At 43.8% G+C, this 21390-nt stretch overlaps 1 protein-coding gene across 1 annotated transcript in view; it reads left to right on the forward strand.

Annotated features, from left to right (window-relative positions):
* Positions 1–21390, forward strand: part of LOC140190525 (adhesion G protein-coupled receptor B2-like) — a 1142782-nt gene that overhangs the window by 1010419 nt on the left and 110973 nt on the right. The window contains exon 28 of the mRNA XM_072247176.1: positions 1112–1151. Within this exon, the coding sequence (XP_072103277.1) occupies positions 1112–1151 (40 nt within the window). The remainder of the gene's footprint in view (positions 1–1111; positions 1152–21390) is intronic.

The raw sequence follows: 21390 nt of genomic DNA on the forward strand, positions 1-21390 counted from the left end.
TACTTTTCCTGGTGGATGGAGCGCAGGTGCTCGGCAAAGCAGTCTCCCAATCTATGTTGGATCTCACTGATATACAGGAGGCCACACCAGGAGCACCGGACACAGTATGACCCCAACAGACTCAGAGCTGATGTGTTGCCTGACCTGAAAGGTCCTGAATGGTCATGAGAGAGGAGGTGTAGGGGCAGGAGTAGCACATGCTCCATTGCAATACTACCCATTGTGTGGATTGGAAGAGTGGGGAGCTAATACCAAAATAACTATGTACATTTCTGGCTACTCCACCCAAGACAGGATAAGATAGAACTAGAGAGGGTATGGTATGAAGATATTCATTAGGATGTGTTCAGAGCTGGAACATTTTAGCAATATGCAGTGATTTTCAATTGGAACCAAGTAAGATAATTGGAATTGTAATTAAGGAAATTAAAATTACAAGAGGCCTAAACTGTAAACAGAACAGAACTGTTACAAGGAAGGTCCTTTATGAGGAGAGTCTGGATAAATGGGCTTGTTTTCCTTGGTATAGGGGAGGTAGGTGGGGAAGGGGAAGGTGGTGGTCTGATAGAGTATTTCAGAATTATAAAGGGCTTAGTAAATGTTTCTTCATGGCAGTGGTGTCTGAGACCAGAGACTGACAGGTTTATGGTGAACGGTAAGAGGCTTGCAGGGGATCTGAGGAAGAATATAGAACATGGTGGAGGAAGATACTTATCCAATATCTAGACAAGCAGGAGTCATTTAACCACAGTAGCTATTGGTAAATAGGATGAGTGAAACTGTTGGCATGGACATGGTGGATTGAAGGGCCAGTTTCTGTGCCATCTGAGAAGCGAATGGGTGAAGGATTGCTGAGGAGTAGATATTTTTTCACCTGTGCCTGGAATTCATGGTGGAAGTGGGTACTTAAAGCTAACTAGGTGCACACTTGAAGCCTAATACCACACAAGGTTATGGGATGGAAACTGAATCATGGGAATACACAAAATTGTCTAGGCTTATGAATTTCATTTTATTTTTCTGGGATTCAGTAAATGGGTAAGTTCTTTCAGCTGTAGCCTCTCCAACTCTAACTTACTGTTTTTTTTTGTATCCTGCTGCCTATTTATAGACAGATTTTGAAAAGGACGTGGACCTGGCATGCCAGTCTGGTATGTAGTACTTCAGATCCCAGAGGGAATATCCTCTTCTCACCATTACCCATAAACATTTTTCTCCTTATATTGTTCATCTCCTGACGTCGGGACAGCCAGCAGCTAAGTATTAACATCAGTTGCAACAGGAATGAATGGATGAGTGAGCTACTGGAATCACTGCATCATGTCTTAATTTTCATGAGATATTATTTGCCTTTAATTAATTTTAATGCAGTAATTCCTGTTTCATTTTAATATGCTTAATGATAGCAATTCCAATCAGATTATTTCTTAGAGGCCCATTTTTCCCCACTGGTTATGTCATTAGAAGTTATTAAAATGTTCCTAAAATACTACTTTTGAACATCAGCAGAAATCAGCACTTTGGACTACAGTCAAAAGCAATTCTAACATTACAACAGTGACCACACTTGAAAAGTTCTTCATTAACTATAAAGTGTTCTCGTACGTCCAGCTGCCCTCTGTGGTGCTAATACAAATGCAAGTCTCTCTTCTGTTGCAAACTTGTGAAAAATGAGTCTCTTTTCTTTCTTGTTTATTTAAGTGATTATTTTTCATCTCCTGGTGCCATGTTCAGGAATAGGTATAATTGGCTAACCTGGTGCAAATTTTACTGGCATTGAGCAGTCTTATTTTCTGCTCAAACTGCAACGACAAAATTTGCTACTAATCAATCCAATTGGAAAGTGTTCTAAAATGCAATTTACAAAGGAGAGCTTTTAAAAATAAAACTTCTCATGTATTTAAGAATGCTAATGTCATGCATTTTGGTTTAATCTCAGTATGTTTCAATCTTGAGGAATCATTTAACCTCGTAGGTGGTTCCTCAGGATGACTTGCTGCAGTACTGCTTTTTCTGAGGCCACGGCTGGGGCAGGAGAGACTTGATGGGATGAATGAATGGGTAGTTTATTAGGTGGTATGCATCTTCGACCATTATGTGCGCCTTCTGTGTGTCCTAACCGTTAGATTCGAGACTCTCAGTGCTATCTTAAATACTTCTTTGCTATCAGCAGATGCGAGCCAAGAATTCCATGGAGTCGGTGAGGATATCACATTCCCTCAAGGATGTTTTGAGGACATATGTAATTATTTTTCTTTGTCTATCATGACAAAACTCAGATGAGAGTGCCAGTTTCAGGAATCTGAATTCAGGCATGCAAACACACTGTCTGTCAAATGAAACAACTGAAAGTGACAAGAACCTTAATCATGGGAATGTTATCCTGGCTGAGGACAATCATGTTTGTTATCTCATTGTTCTGTGCATTTGAAAGATATTGCAGAGGCAACACTCATATCTCTCCAGTGCCATGTGGTGCCCACTAGAAATAGTCCAACAAGAATATAAGAGAACAAGAATTATTGGTGTGGGTAGACTAGTTGTGATGTGCTGCACTTGTGATCTTGGTCTTCAAGCAACACATGGGTTATAGGGAGTGCTAGCACAATGATGAACTTCATCATCAATATCTGCTTTCATTCAGAAGTGCCTGTTGAGATCTCAGAAGTGGTCCACATTATCCTAGATCTTGTCATGTTGTCAGAGGGCAGTTGCAGTTCCATGATTGAGCTGACTGACTTTGGATATGGAAAAGAGGCAATGTAGGTTGAACAGTTTTCCATCTGTCCTGTGGTTCTACTCCAGCAGAAGCATTGTAGCAAGGAAGACTGGAAATCTGGAGGCATAGACAGAGATTGGCTTGATTTGGATGGCTCTGTCGTGGATTTATTGGATGGTTTATTGACTTGCATGGCAAGGTGAAATAAGTGGAAGGTGAAGACAAATGTCTATGGGCAGTCAAATTGGAGTTGGGTATCCAATAGTCTGCACTGGTTGATGAAGCCAAAGGCATATAGCTAGGTTCAAAAAACATAAGTGGTTGCGCGCAGACAAATCATATGCTTTTTATTTGTAATCAAATGTACATAATTTTACATTAAACTTTAATTATTCTCAATCTACCAATTCAACTGTTACAGCTTTGTTTGGATCAATGCAAAAACATGACAGTGAAGATTAAAGGAGATAGGAACGTTTAAAATAAAAATGAAGAATGTGAGAATTGATTTCAGGCCAGTGAAAACATCAGGCTGAGAAAGGATGCAATTAGATGGTCATAGGAACGGTGGACAATGACCAGCACACTATTTACCCACTGCCGTGAATTTCAATAGTGCTACAGACTAGGTGATAAACATTTTCAGAGCCAAAACCTTATTGGCTAAGATGAGGTGGTTGCGGGCCAGTAAATACTGGAAGTTGTGACACAGTCGAGATCAGGGGTTTATTGGAAATAGCTATGGGACAAGATGCTGCTTTGCCTCACTTCTACAGACTCTGTGTCCATCTCCTGAGTAAAGGCAGTTAGGAAGGAGGCTGAGAAGCAGGACCTCCAGGGTAGTAATCTCGGGATTGCTACCTGTGCCACGTGCTAGCGAGGGCAAGAATAGTAGGATCAGGCAGATGAATGCGTGGCTGAGAGACTGGTGTAAGGGGCAGGGCTTCAGATTCTTGGAGAATTGGGATCTCTTCTGGGGGAAGTATGACCTGTTCAAAAAGGACAGGTTACACCTGAACCCGAAGGGGAACCAATATCCTGGCGGGAAAGTTTAATAGAGCTGTTAGGGAGTGTTTAAACTAATTTAGCAGGGGGATGGGAACTGGAATGACAGAGCAGAGGAAGGGGAAAACAGAAATAAATCTAAGATAGTGAGCAGTAAAGATGTCAGGAAAAATAGGCAGGTGATGGGGCAAATTTGTAGCGATTAGGATGAGTTGCAGTGCAATAAAGTTGCAGTGAAATCAAAGCGAAAAGTATCAAATACTGGTCTTAAGGTGTTGTACTTAAATGCACGCAGCATAAGGAATAAGGTGGATGATCTTGTTGTACAGCTACAGATTGGCAGGTATGATATTGTGGCCATCACTGAGACGTGGCTAAAGGATGCATGTCTCTGGGAGCTGAACGTCCAAGGATACACGGTGTATTGGAAGGATAGGAAGGTAGGCAGAGGGGGAGGCGTGGTTTTATTGGTAAGAAATGATAGTAAATCATTAGAAAGAGGTGATATAGGATCGGAAGGTGCAGAATCTTTATGGGTTGAGCTAAGAAATCACAGGGGTAAAAGGACCCTGATGGCAGTTATTTATAGGCCTGCAAACAGCTGCAGTGATGTGGACTACAAATTACAACTGGAAATAGAAAAGGCTTGTCAGAAGGGCAGTGTTATGATAATTGTGGGGGATTTTAACATGCGAGTAGATTGGGAAAATCAGGTCGGCAGTGGACCTCGAGAGAGAATTTGTAGAATGTCTGCGAGATGGCTTGTTAGAACAGCTTGTTGTTGAGCCCACTAGGGGATCGGCTGTACTGGATTGGGTATTGTGTAATGAATCGGAGGTGATTAGAGAGACTGAGGTGAAAGAACCCTTCGGAGGCAGTGATCATAACATGATTGAGTTCACTGTGAAATTAGAAAAAGAGAAGCCGAAATCTGATGTGTCGGTGTTTCAGTGGAGTAAAGGAAATTACAGTGGCATGAGAGAGGAACTGGCCAAAGTTGACTGGAAAGGGACACTGGCGGGAAAGACAGCCGAGCAGCAGTGGTTGGAGTTTATGCGGGAAAGAGGAAGGTGCAAGACAGGTATATTCCAAAAATGAAGAAATTTTCAAGTGGAAAAAGGATGCAACCGTGATTGACAAGAGAAGTCAAAGCCAAAAGTTAAAGCTAAGGAGAGGGCATACAAGGAAGCAAAAATTAGTGGGAAGACAGAGGATTGGGAAGTTTTTAAAACCTTACAAAAGGAAACCAAGAAGGTCATTAAGAGGGAAAAGATTAACAATGAAAGGAAGCTAGCAAATAATATCAAAGAGGATACTAAAAGCTTTTTCAAGTATATAAAGAGTAAAAGACAGGTGAGAGTAGATATAGGACCGATAGAAAATGATGCTGGAGAAATTGTAATGGGAGATAAGGAGATGGCAGAGGAACTGAACGAGTATTTTGCATCAGTCTTCACTGAGGAAGACATCAGCAGTATACCGGACACTCAAGGGTGGCAGGGAAGAGAAGTGTACGCAGTCACAATTACGACAGAGAAAGTACTCAGAAAGCTGAATAGTCTAAAGGTAGATAAATCTCCTGGACCAGATGGAATGCACCTTCGTGTTCTGAAGGAAGTAGCTGTGGAGATTGTGGAGGCATTAGCGATGATCTTTCAAAAGTCGATAGATTCTGGCATGGTTCCGGAAGACTGGAAGATTGCAAATGTTACTCCACTATTTAAGAAGGGGGCAAGGAAGCAGAAAGGAAATTATAGACCTGTTAGCAACACACATCAAAGTTGCTGGTGAACGCAGCAGGCCAGGCAGCATCTCCAGGAAGAGGTACGGTCGACGTTTCAGGCCGAGACCCTTCGTCAGGACTAACTGAAGGAAGAGTGAGTAAGGGATTTGAAAGTGGCGGGGGGGAGATCCAAAATGATAGGAGAAGACAGGAGGGGGAGGGATAGAGCCAAGAGCTGGACAGGTGATAGGCAAAAGGAAATATGAGAGGATCATGGGACAGGAGGTCTGGGAAGAAAGACAAGGGGGGGGGACCCAGAGGATGGGCAAGAGGTATATTCAGAGGGACAGAGGGAGAAAAAGGAGAGTGAGAGAAAGAATGTGTGCATAAAAATAAGTAACAGATGGGGTACGAGGGGAGAGGGGGCCTTAGCGGAAGTTAGAGAAGTCGATGTTCATGCCATCAGGTTGGAGGCTACCCAGACGGAATATAAGGTGTTGTTCCTCCAACCTGAGTGTGGCTTCATCTTTACAGTAGAGGAGGCCGTGGATAGACATGTCAGAATGGGAATGGGATGTGGAATTAAAATGTGTGGCCACTGGGAGATACTGCTTTCTCTGGCGGACAGAGCGTAGATGTTCAGCAAAGCGGTCTCCCAGTCTGCGTCGGGTCTCGCCAATATATAAAAGGCCACATCGGGAGCACCAGACGCAGTATATCACCCCAGTCGACTCACAGGTGAAGTGTTGCCTCACCTGGAAGGACTGTTTGGGGCCCTGAATGGTGGTAAGGGAGGAAGTGTAAGGGCATGTGTAGCACTTGTTCCGCTTACACGGATAAGTGCCAGGAGGGAGATCAATGGGGAGGGATGGGGGGGACGAATGGACAAGGGAGTTGCGTAGGGAGCGATCCCTGCGGAATGCGGGGGGGGAGAGGGAAAGATGTGCTTAGTGGTGGGATCCCGTTGGAGGTGGCGGAAGTTACGGAGAATAATATGTTGGACCCGGAGGCTGGTGGGGTGGTAGATGAGGACCAGGGGAACCCTATTCCTAGTGGGGTGGCGGGAGGATGGAGTGAGAGCAGATGTACGTGAAATGGGGGAGATGCGTTTAAGAGCAGAGTTGATAGTGGAGGAAGGGAAGCCCCTTCCTTTAAAAAAGGAAGCCATCTCCCTCGTCCTAGAATGAAAAGCCTCATCCTGAGAGCAGATGTGGCAGGGACGGAGGAATTGCGAGAAGGGGATGGCGTTTTTGCAAGAGACAGGGTGAGAAGAGGAATAGTTCAAATAGCTGTGAGAGTCAGTAGGCTTATAGTAGACATCCGTGGATAAGCTGTCTCCAGAGACAGAGACAGAAAGATCTAGAAAGGGGAGGGAGGTGTCGGAAATGGACCAGGTAAACTTGAGGGCAGGGTGAAAGTTGGAGGCAAAGTTAATGAAGTCAACGAGCTCTGCATACGTGCAGGAAGCAGCACCAATGCAGTCGCTGATGTAGCGAAGGAAAAGTGGGGACAGAAACTAGAACAGGTTTGGAACATAGATTGTTCCACAAACCCAACAAAAAGGCAGGCATAGCTAGGACCCATACGAGTGCCCATGGCTACACCTTTAGTTTGGAGGAAGTGGGAGGAGCCAAAGGAGAAATTATTAAGAGTAAGGAATAATTCCGCTAGACGGAGCAGAGTGATGGTAGAGGGGAACTGATTAGGTCTGGAATCCAAAGAGAAGCGTAGAGCTTTGAGACCTTCCTGATGCGGGATGGAATTTAAACTTGTTCCGCTTACACGTTTTAATTCATTTTAATTCCACATCCCATTCCCATTCTGACATGTCTATCCACGGCCTCCTCTACTGTAAAGATGAAGCCACACTCAGGTTGGAGGAACAACACCTTATATTCCATCTGGGTAGCCTCCAACCTGTGGCATGAACATCGACTTCTCTAACTTCCGCTAAGGCCCCACCTCCCCCTCGTACCCCATCTGTTACTTATTTTTATGCACACATTCTTTCACTCTCCTTTTTCTCCCTCTGTCCCTCTGAATATACCTCTTGCCCATCCTCTGGGTCCCCCCCCCCACTCCTTGTCTTTCTTCCCAGACCTCCTGTCCCATGATCCTCTCGTATCCCCTCTTGCCTATCACCTGTCCAGCTCTTGGCTCTATCCCTCCCCCTCCTGTTTTCTCCTATCATTTTGGATCTCCCCCTCCCTCTCCCACTTTCAAATCCCTTACTCACTCTTCCTTCAGTTAGTCCTGACGAAGGGTCTCGGCCTGAATCGTCGACCGTGCCTCTTCCTAGAGATGCTGCCTGGCCTGCTGCGTTCACCAGCAACTTTGATGTGTGTTGCTTGAATTTCCAGCATCTGCAGAATTCCTGTTGTTTGCATTTATAGACCTGTTAGCTTGACATCGGTGGTTGGGAAGTTGTTGGACTCGATTGTCAAGGATGAGGTTACAGAGTATCTGGAGGCATATGACAAGATAGGCAGAACTCAGCATGGATTCCTTAAAGGAAAATCTTGCCTGACAAACCTATTACAATTTTTTGAGGAAATTACCAGTAGGCTAGACAAGGGAGATGCAGGGGGTGTTGTATATTTGGATTTTCAGAAGGCCTTTGACAAGGTGCCACACATGAGGCTACTTAACAAGATAACAGCCCATGGAATTACGGGAAAGTTACATACGTGGATAGAGCGTTGGCTGATTGGCAGGAAACAGAGAGTGGGAATAAAGGGATCCTATTCTGGTTGGCTGCCGGTTACCAGTGGTGTTCCACAGGGGTTCGTGTTGGGCCGCTTCTTCTTACATTGTACATCAATGATTTGGATTATGGAATAGATGGCTTTCTGGCCAAGTTTGCTGAACATACGAAGATAGGTGGAGGGGCCGGTAGTGCTGAGGAAACAGAGAGTCTGCAGAGAGACTTGGATAGATTGGAAGAATGGGCAGAGAAGTGGCAAATGAAGTACAATGTTGGAAAGTGTATGGTTATGCACTTTGGCAGAAAAAATAAACGGGCAGACTATTATTTAAATGGGGAAAGAATTCAAAGTTCTGAGATGCAATAGGACTTGGGAATCCTCGTGCAGGATACCCTTAAAGTTAACCTCCAGGTTGAGTCAGTAGTGAAGAAGGCGAATGCAATGTTGGCACTCATTTCTAGAGGAATAGAGTATAGGAGCAGGGATGTGATGTTGAGGCTCTGTAAGGCACTGGTGAGACCTCACTTGGAGTACTGTGGACAGTTTTGGTCTCTTTATTTAAGAAAGGATGTGCTGACGTTGGAGAGGGTACAGAGAAGATTCACTGGAATGATTCTGGGAATGAGGGGGTTAACATATGAGGAACGTTTGTCTGCTCTTGGACTGTATTCCTTGGAGTTTAGAAGAATGAGGGGAGACCTCATAGAAACATTTCGAATGTTGAAAGGCATGGGCAGAGTGGATGTGGCAAAGTTGTTTCCCATGATGGGGGAGTCTAGTACGAGAGAGCATGTCTTAAGGATTGAAGGGCGCCCATTCAGAACAGAAATGCGAACAATTTTTTTTAGTCAGACGGTGGTGAATCTATGGAATTTGTTGCTACAGGCAGCAGTGGAGGCCAAGTCATTGGGTGTATTTAAGGCAGAGATTGATAGGTATCTGAGTAGCCAGGGCATCAAAGGTTATGGTGAGACGGCGGGGGAGTGGTACTAAATGGGAGAATGGATCAGCTCATGATAAAATGGCGCAGCAGACTCGATGGGCCGAATGGCCAACTTCTGCTCCTTTGTCTTATGGTCTCATGGTCTTAAATACAGATGCAAAGAACTCATTTCAGATCTTCCCCTATCTATTTTAGCTTCAAACATGGATTACCAGTCTGGTTTTCTAGATTTTCAAATTTTGTCCCCTGCAATCCCTTTGTTTTAACATATTTGCAGAATCCCTTAGGATTTTTCTTCACCTTGTCTGCTAGAGCAACCTCATGCCCTCTTAAGTGTTCTCTTGCATTTTTTGTACTCCACAAACAACTCATTTGTTCACTAGACCTGTTACCTTTACCTTTTTATTTGTTAACTTTTTTTCAAATAGTTCTACAAGAGTGAATTGTACTCTGTATCTAAAAATATTTGGGTAGCAATTTGTAAATTCTGCAAGGGTGAATTTCTATAACACAAAGAGCCTTAACATGACAGTCACCTGTAACTGGAATCCAGAGAGAGATTACTTATATTTAAGAATGTTATATCAGGAAATACTGGATAGGAAAAGTTGAACTTTATAGGACCCTGGTCGTCCCTCTTGGTCGAACCACTTTTCGTCCCTCTTCCCTCTGGGAGAAGGCTCAGGAGCTTGAAGACTCGTGCGGCCAGATTTGGGAACAGCTTCTTTCCAACTGTGATAAGACTGCTGAACAGATCCTGACCCGGACCTGGGCCGTACCCTCCAAATATCCGGATTTGCCTCTCGGTTTTTTTGCACTACCTTACTTTCCATTTTTTCTATTTTCTATTTATGATTTATAATTTAATTTTTTATTTTTACTAATTTTTACTATTGTTAATATTTTTAATATTTAATATTTGTAATCCAGGGAGCGGGAAGCGCAGAATCAAATATCGCTGTGATGATTGTACGTTCTAGTATCAATTGTTTGGCGACAATAAAGTATAAAGTATTTCTGGTCACCTCACTACAGGAAGGATGTGGAAACCATGGAAAGGGTGCGGAGGAGATTTACAAGGATGTTGCCTGGTTTGGGAGCATGCCTTATGAGAATAGGTTGAGTGAACTTGGCCTTTTCTCCTTGGAGCGATGGAGGTTGAGAGGTGACCTGACAGAGGTGTTCAAGATACTGAGAGGCATGGATCATATGGATAGCCGGAGGCTTTTTCCCAGGGCTGAAATGGCTAGCACAAGAGGGCATAGTTTTAAGGTGCTTGGAAGTAGGTACAGAGGAGACGTCAGGGGTAAGTTTTTTATGCAGAGAGTGGTGAGTACATGGAATGGGCTGCCGGCGGCAGTGGTGGAGGCGGAAATGATGGGGTATTTTAAGAGACTCCTGGATAGCTACATGGAGCTTAGAAAAGTAGAGGGCTATGGGTAAAGCCTAGGTAGTTCTAAGGTAGGGACGTGTTCGGCACAACTTTGTGGGCCAAAGGGCCTGTATTGTGCTGTAGGTTTTCTATGTTTCTAACTTGAGATCTTGATGTTCAACCTTGCCTTTCCACAGCTGGCTCGAGGCTTTACATAGAAGAGTGAAGATAATGTTGATTTTCTCACTGGTTTTTGATTTTACTGCCCAGCAATCAAATAAACTCGCACGTGGTGATGCATACACTGAACAGAATTGTGGGGAACTTACTGGGGGAGCAGGGCAACGACACAAAGTCCTTGATATCTACAAGCCAGCAGTTCTTAAGATCGACTAACAGTCCTTGGGCATACAGGAAATATGCACCAAGCAGACGTCTAGCCATTTTTGCCAGGAGGTCCCATGTGTAATCTTGCCCACTAAAGCAGAGCCACACCCATCGTGTCCCATAAGTCTGGATCCTGCAGCCATTGGTGACCTCTAGGGTGGTTTTGTTGCTCTTTGCCTTCTGGCGGTGCTGACAGCACACTCACTTGAGCACTCATGTCACACTTAAGCATCGCCCTGAAAGGGTGTCCGTAATGTACAGTGGACGACCTTGGTAGCTGCAACCCACAGTGTTCAAAGACCTCTAATGTCCCGATGTGTTGCAATATTGAAGCTGAAAGGCATTTGGTACTTCTAGTGTTCCTACCAAAGCGAGCATGGTAAAAGCACAGGCCTGGCATTGTCTGTTTTGCAGCCTTGGCCTCTTTATGTTGGGGGCCTTGCTGACAGGGCTTTTTGAGGCAGGGAAAGGAGAAGGAATGATGCAGCACTGCCCGGCTAAGTGTAGACTGTCAACTATTTTAGCAACCTCCCTATAGTTCGTCATTGTTCCATAATAGGGGCTATATGAATTTGATCAGGCATTTGCTGTATGAAGAGTTCTTTAAAAATAAAACAAGGATGGTGATTTCCCAGGAGCGACAGCACGGGGTCCATTAGCTCTGACAGCTTACGATCACCAAGGCTGGGCGAGGAGAACAACTGTTTGGTGCACTCAGACTCTGTTAGGCCAGAAATTTGTAAAAGGGGAATTTTCAGAGATCAGTATTTATCGTTTTCTGGTGGGCGTTCACGCAGACTCACTTCTCTCACAGCCGTGGAATTGCTGAGTGATGCTACCACGTAGTAGACTTTGGTGTTGTCGGTGTAGTTTTCTCACAAAGCAAATTGGGCCTCAGCTTGTGTAAACCAAGCGATGGTATTTTGCTTTTAAAACTCCAGCAATTTCAAAGCGACTGCACTGGCTGACATGTTCAATAACTCTGGAATTGTCCTAGAGCATCAGGGTCACCAATGTAGGTTTTTGCAAATAAAATTAAGTGAGGTGTTTTATGTTTACTGAAATCCATAACACATTTTATTGAACTCCAAAAGCTATGCACAAAAATGCACTCTTTATGTAAAAGCCCCAGCTTAATGTAGGTGGTTGTGAATTATATACATTTCTCCTAATTATGTTACCCTACAATATGATGCTCTCTGCAGTGGATTTATCACCCCAATCTGGTGTGGCTGCTAAGTACATCTTTAAAAGGTATTGATTGCTGTTTCATTTGTTCTTTAGGGCTGAAATATTAACTCTAATGGTCATCAGACTAGTAATAAATCAAACAAAGAAAAAGAATGAAGAATAATTCACGTGGACTCATAGAGCAATGAAGTATGGATACAGGCCCCTTGGCCCAGTGAGTTCACACTGACCATGGTGCCCACCTGGGCCGTGGTTCCAGTTTCCCACATTCGAAAATACCCTCTAAGCACCACCTCTTTACTTACCACCCCCTGAGTGAAAAAGTTTCCCCCCAGCTCCCTTTTAAAACTTTCCCCTCTCAGCCTAAGCCTATGCCCGCGATTTGCAGACTCCCTTACCTTGGAGAATGGACTGTTACTATGTCTCTGATGATTTTAAACACATGTATAAAGTGTCCCTTCATCCTCCTTCATTCCAAGGAATGAAGACCCAGCCAGGCCAGCCTTTCCTTATAACTCAGAATCCCCAGTCCCAGCAACATCCTCATAAATCTTTGCTGCACTTTTTCCAGTTTGACCATGTCTCCCTTTTAACAGAGTGACAGTATACCAAGTACGACCTCACCAACGACTTGTGCAGTTGCATTATAATGTGTGAATTCCCGTATTCTATGCCCTGACTAATGAAAGGCAGTGTGGTAAATGCCTTTTTCAGCTGGCTTCTACCTGTCTCCCTCTGATACCGCTTTAAGGAACTAGGCACTTACAATCCACTACAGTGGTAAATCTGCAGATCCTGGAAATCCAAGCAATACACACAAAATGCTAGAGGAACTCAGCAGGCCAGGGGGTATCTATGGAAAAGAGTACAGTCAACGTTTCGGGCTGAGAGCCTTCACCAAGACTGATGAAGAGTCTGGGGCTGAAACATCAACTGTTTTTTCTTTTCCATAGGTACTGCCTGGCCTGCTGAGCTCCTCCAGCACTTCGTGTGCATTACTTGTACTCCCCTGTTTGAGTACATTCCCTAGTATCCAAGTCCTATGCTGGTTTAACTTCCCAAAATTATATCACTTCACACCTGCATGCATTGAAATCCATTTGTCCCACATTCTTAGCTGTTCAAGATCCCCCTGTAATCTACAATAGCCTTCATGAAATACATGAGATATAGGAGCAGAATTAGGCCATTTGGCCCATCAGGTCTGCTACGCCATTTCATCATGGCTGATCCACTTTTCTCCCAGCCCCACTCTCCTGCCTTCCCCGTGCTCCCCCCTCCACCGCTGTATCCCTTCATGCCCTGACCAGTCAAGAATCTATCAGCCTCTGCCTTTAATATACATAAAGACTTGGCCTCCACAGCTGCCTGTAGCAACGAATTCCACAGATTCACCTTATAATTTTATGTCCTCTGCAAACTCACTGATCAAGCCTTGTGCATTTACTGTATATGTACTCATGCATAAAGCTAACATTTACAAAACAAAAGTGGAATGAAGTTTGTTTAAGGCCTGTATATAATAAGTCTGCAGGTCCTATATTTAGATTATGCACACCCAAAGTAACACTCATGGAGACCAGGACCCTTCAACAGAATTCACCGTTCATCAGGAAGGGTCTCAGCCAGTAATGTCAAATTTTATGGATCCTCTCCATAGATGCTGAGTTCCTCCATCATTTGTGTGTGTTGTTCTGGATTTCCAGCACCTGCAAATTTTCTTGTGTTTATCATCCACACCAAGATCGCTTTGGCAACTGGTGAGTGTAGGGCAGAATCTCACCAGCCATCAAGGCCAAAACCAGTTTTTTGCATTTGCAAAGTCTCAGCACTGTAATTGTCCTCAGCAATCAGCTGGAAGCTGAGTTCTCAAGTGAGGATTGAGGTCGGACCATTCTGCGGAATGACTTCCCAAGCACCCTGTCAAATGCGTTTGGCAAAATGATTCTTTGCCAGAACTCACCGCTAACACCGTACTTGTCTGGCAGTGAGAGAAGCCCTCCCTTCCGATCCTTACTGCAGGGTCAGAGTCTCACTCACGACGCGAATGCCATCAAGGCGTCAGCAATAAGGATAAAAGCAGTTGCCCATCTCTTTGGAGACTGAGGTTTTGCAAAGAAAAGCTGTAAAAGTCCCGGTTCACGCTGAACAGTTGTATCACAGAGGACTCCATAATATGCAGACCGTTCCCAGACAAACATCAAGTGCTGCTGGCAGATCATCAACTTTTGATCTGCATGAAACTTGTTGGTTTTCCAATTCAATGAAATGTCGGTAAGGGAATGCTGCCACTTGGCTCCAAGCATATTTGCTGATGGATGTACCAAGTCTTGGCATGGCCTACACTCAAGTACGCATTGTCTGAAAAGGCCACATGGCAGTGGTGCTTTATACAGAAAACTTGACGATGTTCCGGATGTATAGGCCTGACAACACTGAATTTATAGACTGGATGACACAATGAATGTAAAGAGGGCCATTCACTGTATGTTTTCTACATCACAGAAACAGGCCGTTTGGCACAGAAGGTTGCACCTTAACTGGTGGCCCATGATGGGATTATTGTCCTTGTTTTCTATGTTTGTCAGAGCCAGGTGCTGTCGTAGAGTGGTTCTGTCAGTAAGCATATTGGTGAGTGTCCAGTGTGGCAGGAATGGATGTGCGCCATTACCAGCCATTCAAAGCATTTCATGATGATTGGTGTTAGGTCCACCAGGCGTAGCCATTTAGTTGTGAAGGTATAAAGTTCTTTGGTACAGGGATGATGGTGGCTGATTTGAAGCATGTGGGGACTGTATCCTGGATGAGTCAATTGCTGAAGATGTCTGTGAAGACGTCAGTCAGCTAATACAGGCAGTATCCTGATAAAGCCTTCCTGCGCCCTCTCCACAGCCTCCCCATCCTTTCTATAATGGAGCGAACAAAATTGAAAGCAATACTCCATGTGTGGCCTAATCAGAGATTTATAAAACTGCAACATATCTTCCTGTCCCTTGAACTCAGTGCCTTGACTAACAAAGGCAAGCTTTCTATCTGCCTTATTTACCACCATATTGTTTTGTGTGGCCACATTCTGCAAGCTATGGACTTGAACTCCAACATCGCTCTCAAAGTTCAAAGTAAATTTATTATAAGACCATAAGACATAGGAGCAGAATTAGGCCCATCGAGTCTTCTGTGCCATTTCATCATGGTTGACCCAATATTCTTCTCAGCCCCAATCTCCTGCCTTCTCCCCATACCCCTTCATGCCCTGACCAATCAAGAATCTATCAACCTCTGCGTTAAATATACATAAAGAACTGGCCTCTATAGCTGCCTGGGGCAAAGAATTCCACAGATTCACTAGTCTCTGGCTAAAAAAAAATCCTCTTATTCTGTGCTTTAAAAGGATGCCCCTCTATTCTAAGGCTGTGTCCTCTGGTCTTAAATCATCAAACATAGGAAACATCCCTTCCAATTCCACTCTATCAGAGCCTTTCACCAGGTGATAGGTTTCAATGAGGTCACCCCCTCATTCTTCTGAATTCCAGTGAATGCAGGCCCAGAGCCATCAGATACTGTTCATATGACAAGCCATTCAATCTTGGAATCATTTTCCTGAACCTCCTTTGAACCCTCTCCAGTTTGAGCACATTGTTTCTAAGGTACGGGGCCAAAAACTGCTCACAATACTCCAAGTGAGGCCTCACCAGTGCTTTATAAAGTCTCAATCTTACATCCTTGCTTTTATATTCTAGTCCTCTTGAAATGAATGCTAACATTTCACTTGCCTTACTCACCACAAACTCAACCTGCAAAGTAAACTTTGCAGCTTAGCATTTTGTATTTTCTCCCAATTCAGAAAAGAGTCAGCACTTTCATTTCTTCTACCAAAGTACCTGACAATACACTTTCTGATACTGTATTCCATCTGCCACTTCTTTGCCCATTCTCCTAATCTGTCTAAGTCCTTCTGTAGCCTCTCTACTTTGTCAAAACTACCTGCCCCTCCACCTATCTTCATATTATCAAAGTATACATAACTTAGAGATTCATCTTCTTGCAGGCAGCCACAAAACAAAGAAACAGAAAAGAACCCACATGACAAAGAATGACAAACACCCAATGCGTGAAAAAAGAATAAATCATACAAACAAAAAGGAAAACAAATAATACGTGGAGAAGGATTGGCAGAATCCCCAAAAGTGAGTTCACAGCTGCAGAGCAAGTTCAGCAGTGAGGCAAGTGAAGACAGTCCAGGAGCCTGACAGCTGCAGGGTAACAATTCCTCCCAAACCAGGCGGTGTGAACTCAAGACTCCTGCTCCACCCGCCCAGCGGTAGCAGTTTGGAGAGAGGGAGAGACACACACAGGTCAAATCCCGCAGATGCAGATAGGATGGACACAGAGATGTGAGCTGAACACTGTTTTGACCTGCACCCTTGATTTCGACGCCTTAATCTTTTTAGTATGGCTCAGTGCTTAAATTTGCTAAACATCAGTTTGCTTTTTGCTCTTGAACCAAAGACACTTCAATGCAACCTGAAGTCTGCTCCATCAATGGCTACCTTGATGACAGCTGTACCTGCATTATTGAGAGTCCAGATCACTGAATCCTTCAGGTGATGCAAAATTGTCAGACTGTTCAGGCTTTTCGAAAGCACGCTACAATGAACTTCAAGGTCCAGCCATTAACTGTGCACTGCCCCTTTGCCTTTGTGCAATACCCCTCACACACTTGCCATGATTAATGGACATATTATTGTGAATGAAGATTATTTTTGAAATAGTAACAAAGTAGTATGCAAGAAGGGTTGTATACCACTGAGCTTGCAAGCTCAAAAACATCAAAAGAGTCAACTCAACATTGCAACAGGTAAAGGTTACAAAGTACACCTTCTTCCCCCAAGGCACTTCTGTATTGCTCTACAGACACATGCAGTGAATGGCTCCTTCCAGTTCTTCTGCCCATTGAGGCATTTTGTCAAAAACATTTAATTATTTCTGATGTTTACCTTTCCAAGCAATCTGTTGCATACATTCTGTCTGTTTCTCTGGCTGTTGGGCTGATTTGTAAGTAATTAAATGACCGTTTCCACTGACCCCTGATAGAAATAAACAAAACAGCTCTCCAAGATCCCGTTGAAAGTACATTGTTGCTTGTGTTTAAGCTAAATATGCTGGAAAATAAAAGTAACCTTTTGCCAATAAATTAAATTTAATTCCCAAAGTAAGATACTCAGGGAGGTGGACAATAATAGGCTGCAGGAAGATTGCAAGGCTGGTTGAATGAGTAGAGATATGGTATATGATATTTAACACAGAGATATGTGAAGTGATATGCATTGGCATATCAATCAGGAAATCCAGTACTGATTTAGTTGCAGAATGCTAAAGGTGTGCAGGATAAGCGAGACTTCACTGTATGTCTGCATGAGGTTTTGAAAATGGCAGAACTTTTTGAGAGAATAGTTAGTAAAACAATAAGGGATCCTGGGATTTGTAAATGGAGACAGAAAGGGTGGTAGCAGAAAGGTTGTGTTGGGTCAATATAAAACACTTGTTTGGCCAGTACAACACTAAGATTAATGATAAAGGAAATATTAAAAATTAACTTTATTTGTAACATGTACATCAAAACATCAATGAAATGCAGCATTTGCATCAAATCAGATCAGCAAGGAAATGTCACCACGCTTCTGGTGCCAAGATAACATGCCAACAACTTACTTACCTTAGCCCATAACATCTTTGAAATGTGGGAGGACTGTGGGGAAAGAGAAAGTGTTGTGCTTATGGGATTGTTCTACAAGGACATGGTGGGTACTCAATACTCAGAATCAGAATCAGCTTTAATATCACTGATATATGTAATGAAATTTGCTGATTTACAGAAGCAGTACATTACAATACGTAATAGGCATCCGTTAGTCTCATGAGACCATGGATTTGCACCTTGGGAGGTTTCCAGGGCGTAGGCCTGGGTAAGGTTGTATAGAAGACCGGCAGTTGCCCATACTGCAAGTCTCCCCTCTCCACGCCACCGACGTTGTCCAAGTGAAGGGCACTAGGGCCGATACAGCTTGGCACCAGTGTCGTCACAGAGCAATGTGTGGTTAAGTGCCTTGCTCAAGGACACAAGACGCTGCCTCAGCTGAGGCTCGAACTAGCGACCTTCAGATCACTGGACCGATGCCTTAACCACTTGGCCGCACGGCAACACACAATACGTAATAAAAAACTATAAGTTACAATTAAGAAATATATATAAAAATTGAATAAGTAATGGAAAAAAAGAGAAAAGAAAAGAAAAATAGTGAAGTAGTATTCATCTGTCTACACAAAAACCTGATAGCAGAGGGGAAGGAGTTCTTCCTGAAGTGCTGGGTGTGTGTCTTCAAGCTCCTGTACCTCCTCCTCAATGGTAGCAATGAAAAGAGAGCATGCCCAGGTGATGGTGTCCTTACTGATGAGTGTTGCCTTTTTTGAGGTATTGTCTTTTGGAGCTGTGCTCAGTGGTGAGGAGGCCAGGGCTGGTAGCTTTTCCAGTCCTGTGCAGTGGCCCCTCCATACCAGATGGTGACACAAGCAGTTAGAATGCTCTCCATGGTACACCTGTAGAAATTTGCCAGAGTCTTTGATGACATACCATGTCTCTTCAAACTCCTGATGATATATAGCCATTCTCATGCCTATTTGTAATTGTTTCAATATGTTGGACCCAAGATAGATCCTCAGAGATGTTGACACCCACGAACTTGAAACTACTCCCTCTTTCCACTACTGATTCCTCAATGAGGACACGAGTGTGTACTCTCAACTTCCCCTTCCCAAAATCCACAATGAATTCCTTGGTCTTACTGACGTTGAGTTGTTGCTGTGATATCACTCACCAGATGATCTATCTCACCATCTCATCACCATCTGAAATTCTGCCAACAATGGTTGTGTCATCAGCAAATTTATAGCTGGCATTTGAGCTGTGCCAAACCATTCATTCATAAGTGTAGAGAGCGGAGAGCAGAGAGCTAAGCGTGCATCCGTGAGGTGAACCAGTGTTGATGTCAACAAAGAAAAGCTGTGATTTCCGATCTGCCCCGACTGTGGTCTCCCAATTAGGAAGACGAATCCATTAGCAGAGGGAGTTCCAGAGGCCCAGGTTTTGGAGCTTGTTGAAAAGTACTGAGGGTATGATGGTGTTGAAAGCTGAGGTGTAGTCAGTAAACAGCAGCTTGACATAGGTATTACTGTTGTCCAGGTGAACCAGGGCTGAGTGGAATGTCAGTGATATTGTATCCACTGTAGACCTATTGTGGGTCCAGGTCCCTGCTGAGGCAGGAGTTGGTTCTAGCCATGACCAACTCTCAAAGCAGTTCATCACAGTAGATGCAAGTGCAACCGGGCGATAGTCACTGAAGCAGCACACAGGTTTGTGACTTCCAGATTGCTACCCGTGCCACGTGCTAGTGAGGATTATACACTTTAACATGTGGCTAAAGAGTTGGTGTTGGAGGGAGGGCATAAGATTTTTTGATCAGTCAGCTCTCTTCTAGAGAAGGTGGGACCTGTACTAAAGGGACAGTTTGCACCCGAACCTGGAGGGGACTAATATCTTAGAGGGAAGGTTTGTTAATGCTGCATGGTGGGGTTTAAACTAGAGCTACAGGGGATAGGAACCAGAACAGTTAGACAGATGTTGGTAAGACCTCAGGCAAAGTCAGGAATCAAAAGGCGTAATTAGCGTCCTGTGCTGCGAATATTTCAGTGCAAGAAGTATCATAAGAAAGGCGGATGAGCTCTGGGCTTGGATCAACTCCTGGAATTATGACGTTGTAGCCATGAGTGAGACTTGGTTGTAGGAGGAGTGGGACTGGCGGCTCAGTATTCTGAGTTTCTGTTGTTTCAGATGTGACAGAGTGGGAGGGATTAAAGGAGGGGGGCGGGTGGCATTACTGGTCAGACAAAATGTCACAGCAATGTTCCGTCAGGACAGACTGGAGAATCTGACTAGTGAGATGTTATGAGTGGAACTGAGAGATAAGAAAGGTATGACCACGTTAACGGGGCTATATAGCAGACCACTCAATAGTCCTAGGGATTTAGAGAAATAACTTTGTAAAGAGATCAAAAACTGTTGCAAAACACATAAGATTGTTATAGTAGGTGCTTTTCACTTTCACATACTGTATTGGGAATCCCATACTGTAAGAGGACTAGAGTTTGTCAAAGGTGTTCAGGAAAGTTTCCTTCATCAGTGCTTAGAAGTCTTAACAAGAAAGCATGCAGTACTGGATCTGCTATTATGAAATGAGACAGAGCAGGTGACAGAGTTTGTGTAGGGGAACACTTTGCATCTATGTAAGTATTTGGATAGACATAGACTGATTAAGGATAGTCAGCATGGTTTCGTGTCTAACCAATCTTATAGAGCTTTTCGAGGCAGTTACCATGAAAGTGGTTGAAGAAAAGGTAGTAATTTCTCTGCATGGACTTTAGTGAGGCATTTGACAAGATCCTACATGGGAGGCTGATCAAGAAGGTTCAGTCGCTCAGCATTCAGGATGACATAGTACACTGGATTAGACATTGGCTTTGTGGGAGAAGCCAGATAGTGGTAGTAGAGGGTTGCCCCTGTGACTGGAGGCATGGATTGGTGCTGGGTCCTTTGTTGTCTGTCATCTGTATCAATGTTCTGGATGATAATATGGTTAACTGGATCAGCAAATTTACGGATGATACTAAGATTAGGCATGTAATGGACAGTGAGGAACGCTATCGTTGCTTGCAGAGGGATCTGCATCAGCTGCAAAAATGGGCTGAAAAATGGCAGATGGAATTTAATGCAGACAAGCGTGACGTTTTACACTTCGATACGACCAACAGCATTGGTCTTACGCGGTGAACAGTAGGCACTGAGGAGTGTGGTAGAACAAAGGGATCTGGGAATACGTACATAATTTGTTGAAAGTGGCATCACAGGTAAATAAAGGAAATAAATAAAGCTTTTGTTACATTGGCCTTCATAAATCAATGTATTGACTCCCGGAGATGGGATGTTATGTTGAAGTTGTATAAGATGTTAGCGCAGTTTTGGCCACCTACATACAGGAAAGATGTAAATAAAGCTGAAAGAGTGCAGAGAAAAGTTACAAGGATGTTGCCAGGTGTGGAGGACCTGAGTTATAAGGAAAGATTGACTAAGTTATGTGACGAGAGTCCTTGACAAGGATTGCTTGGACCCAGATGCTGGAGTATCCGAGGTTGGGATTGAAACAGTTTCCAATGGGATCGAGAAACTGAGCAAGCACTAGATGAAATCAATGGCAGGCTTACGATTGAGCTCTGAAACTATATTCAGGTATT

This window comes from Mobula birostris, chromosome 30 (assembly GCF_030028105.1).
Source record: "Mobula birostris isolate sMobBir1 chromosome 30, sMobBir1.hap1, whole genome shotgun sequence".
NCBI classification, from domain to species: Eukaryota; Metazoa; Chordata; class Chondrichthyes; order Myliobatiformes; family Myliobatidae; genus Mobula; species Mobula birostris.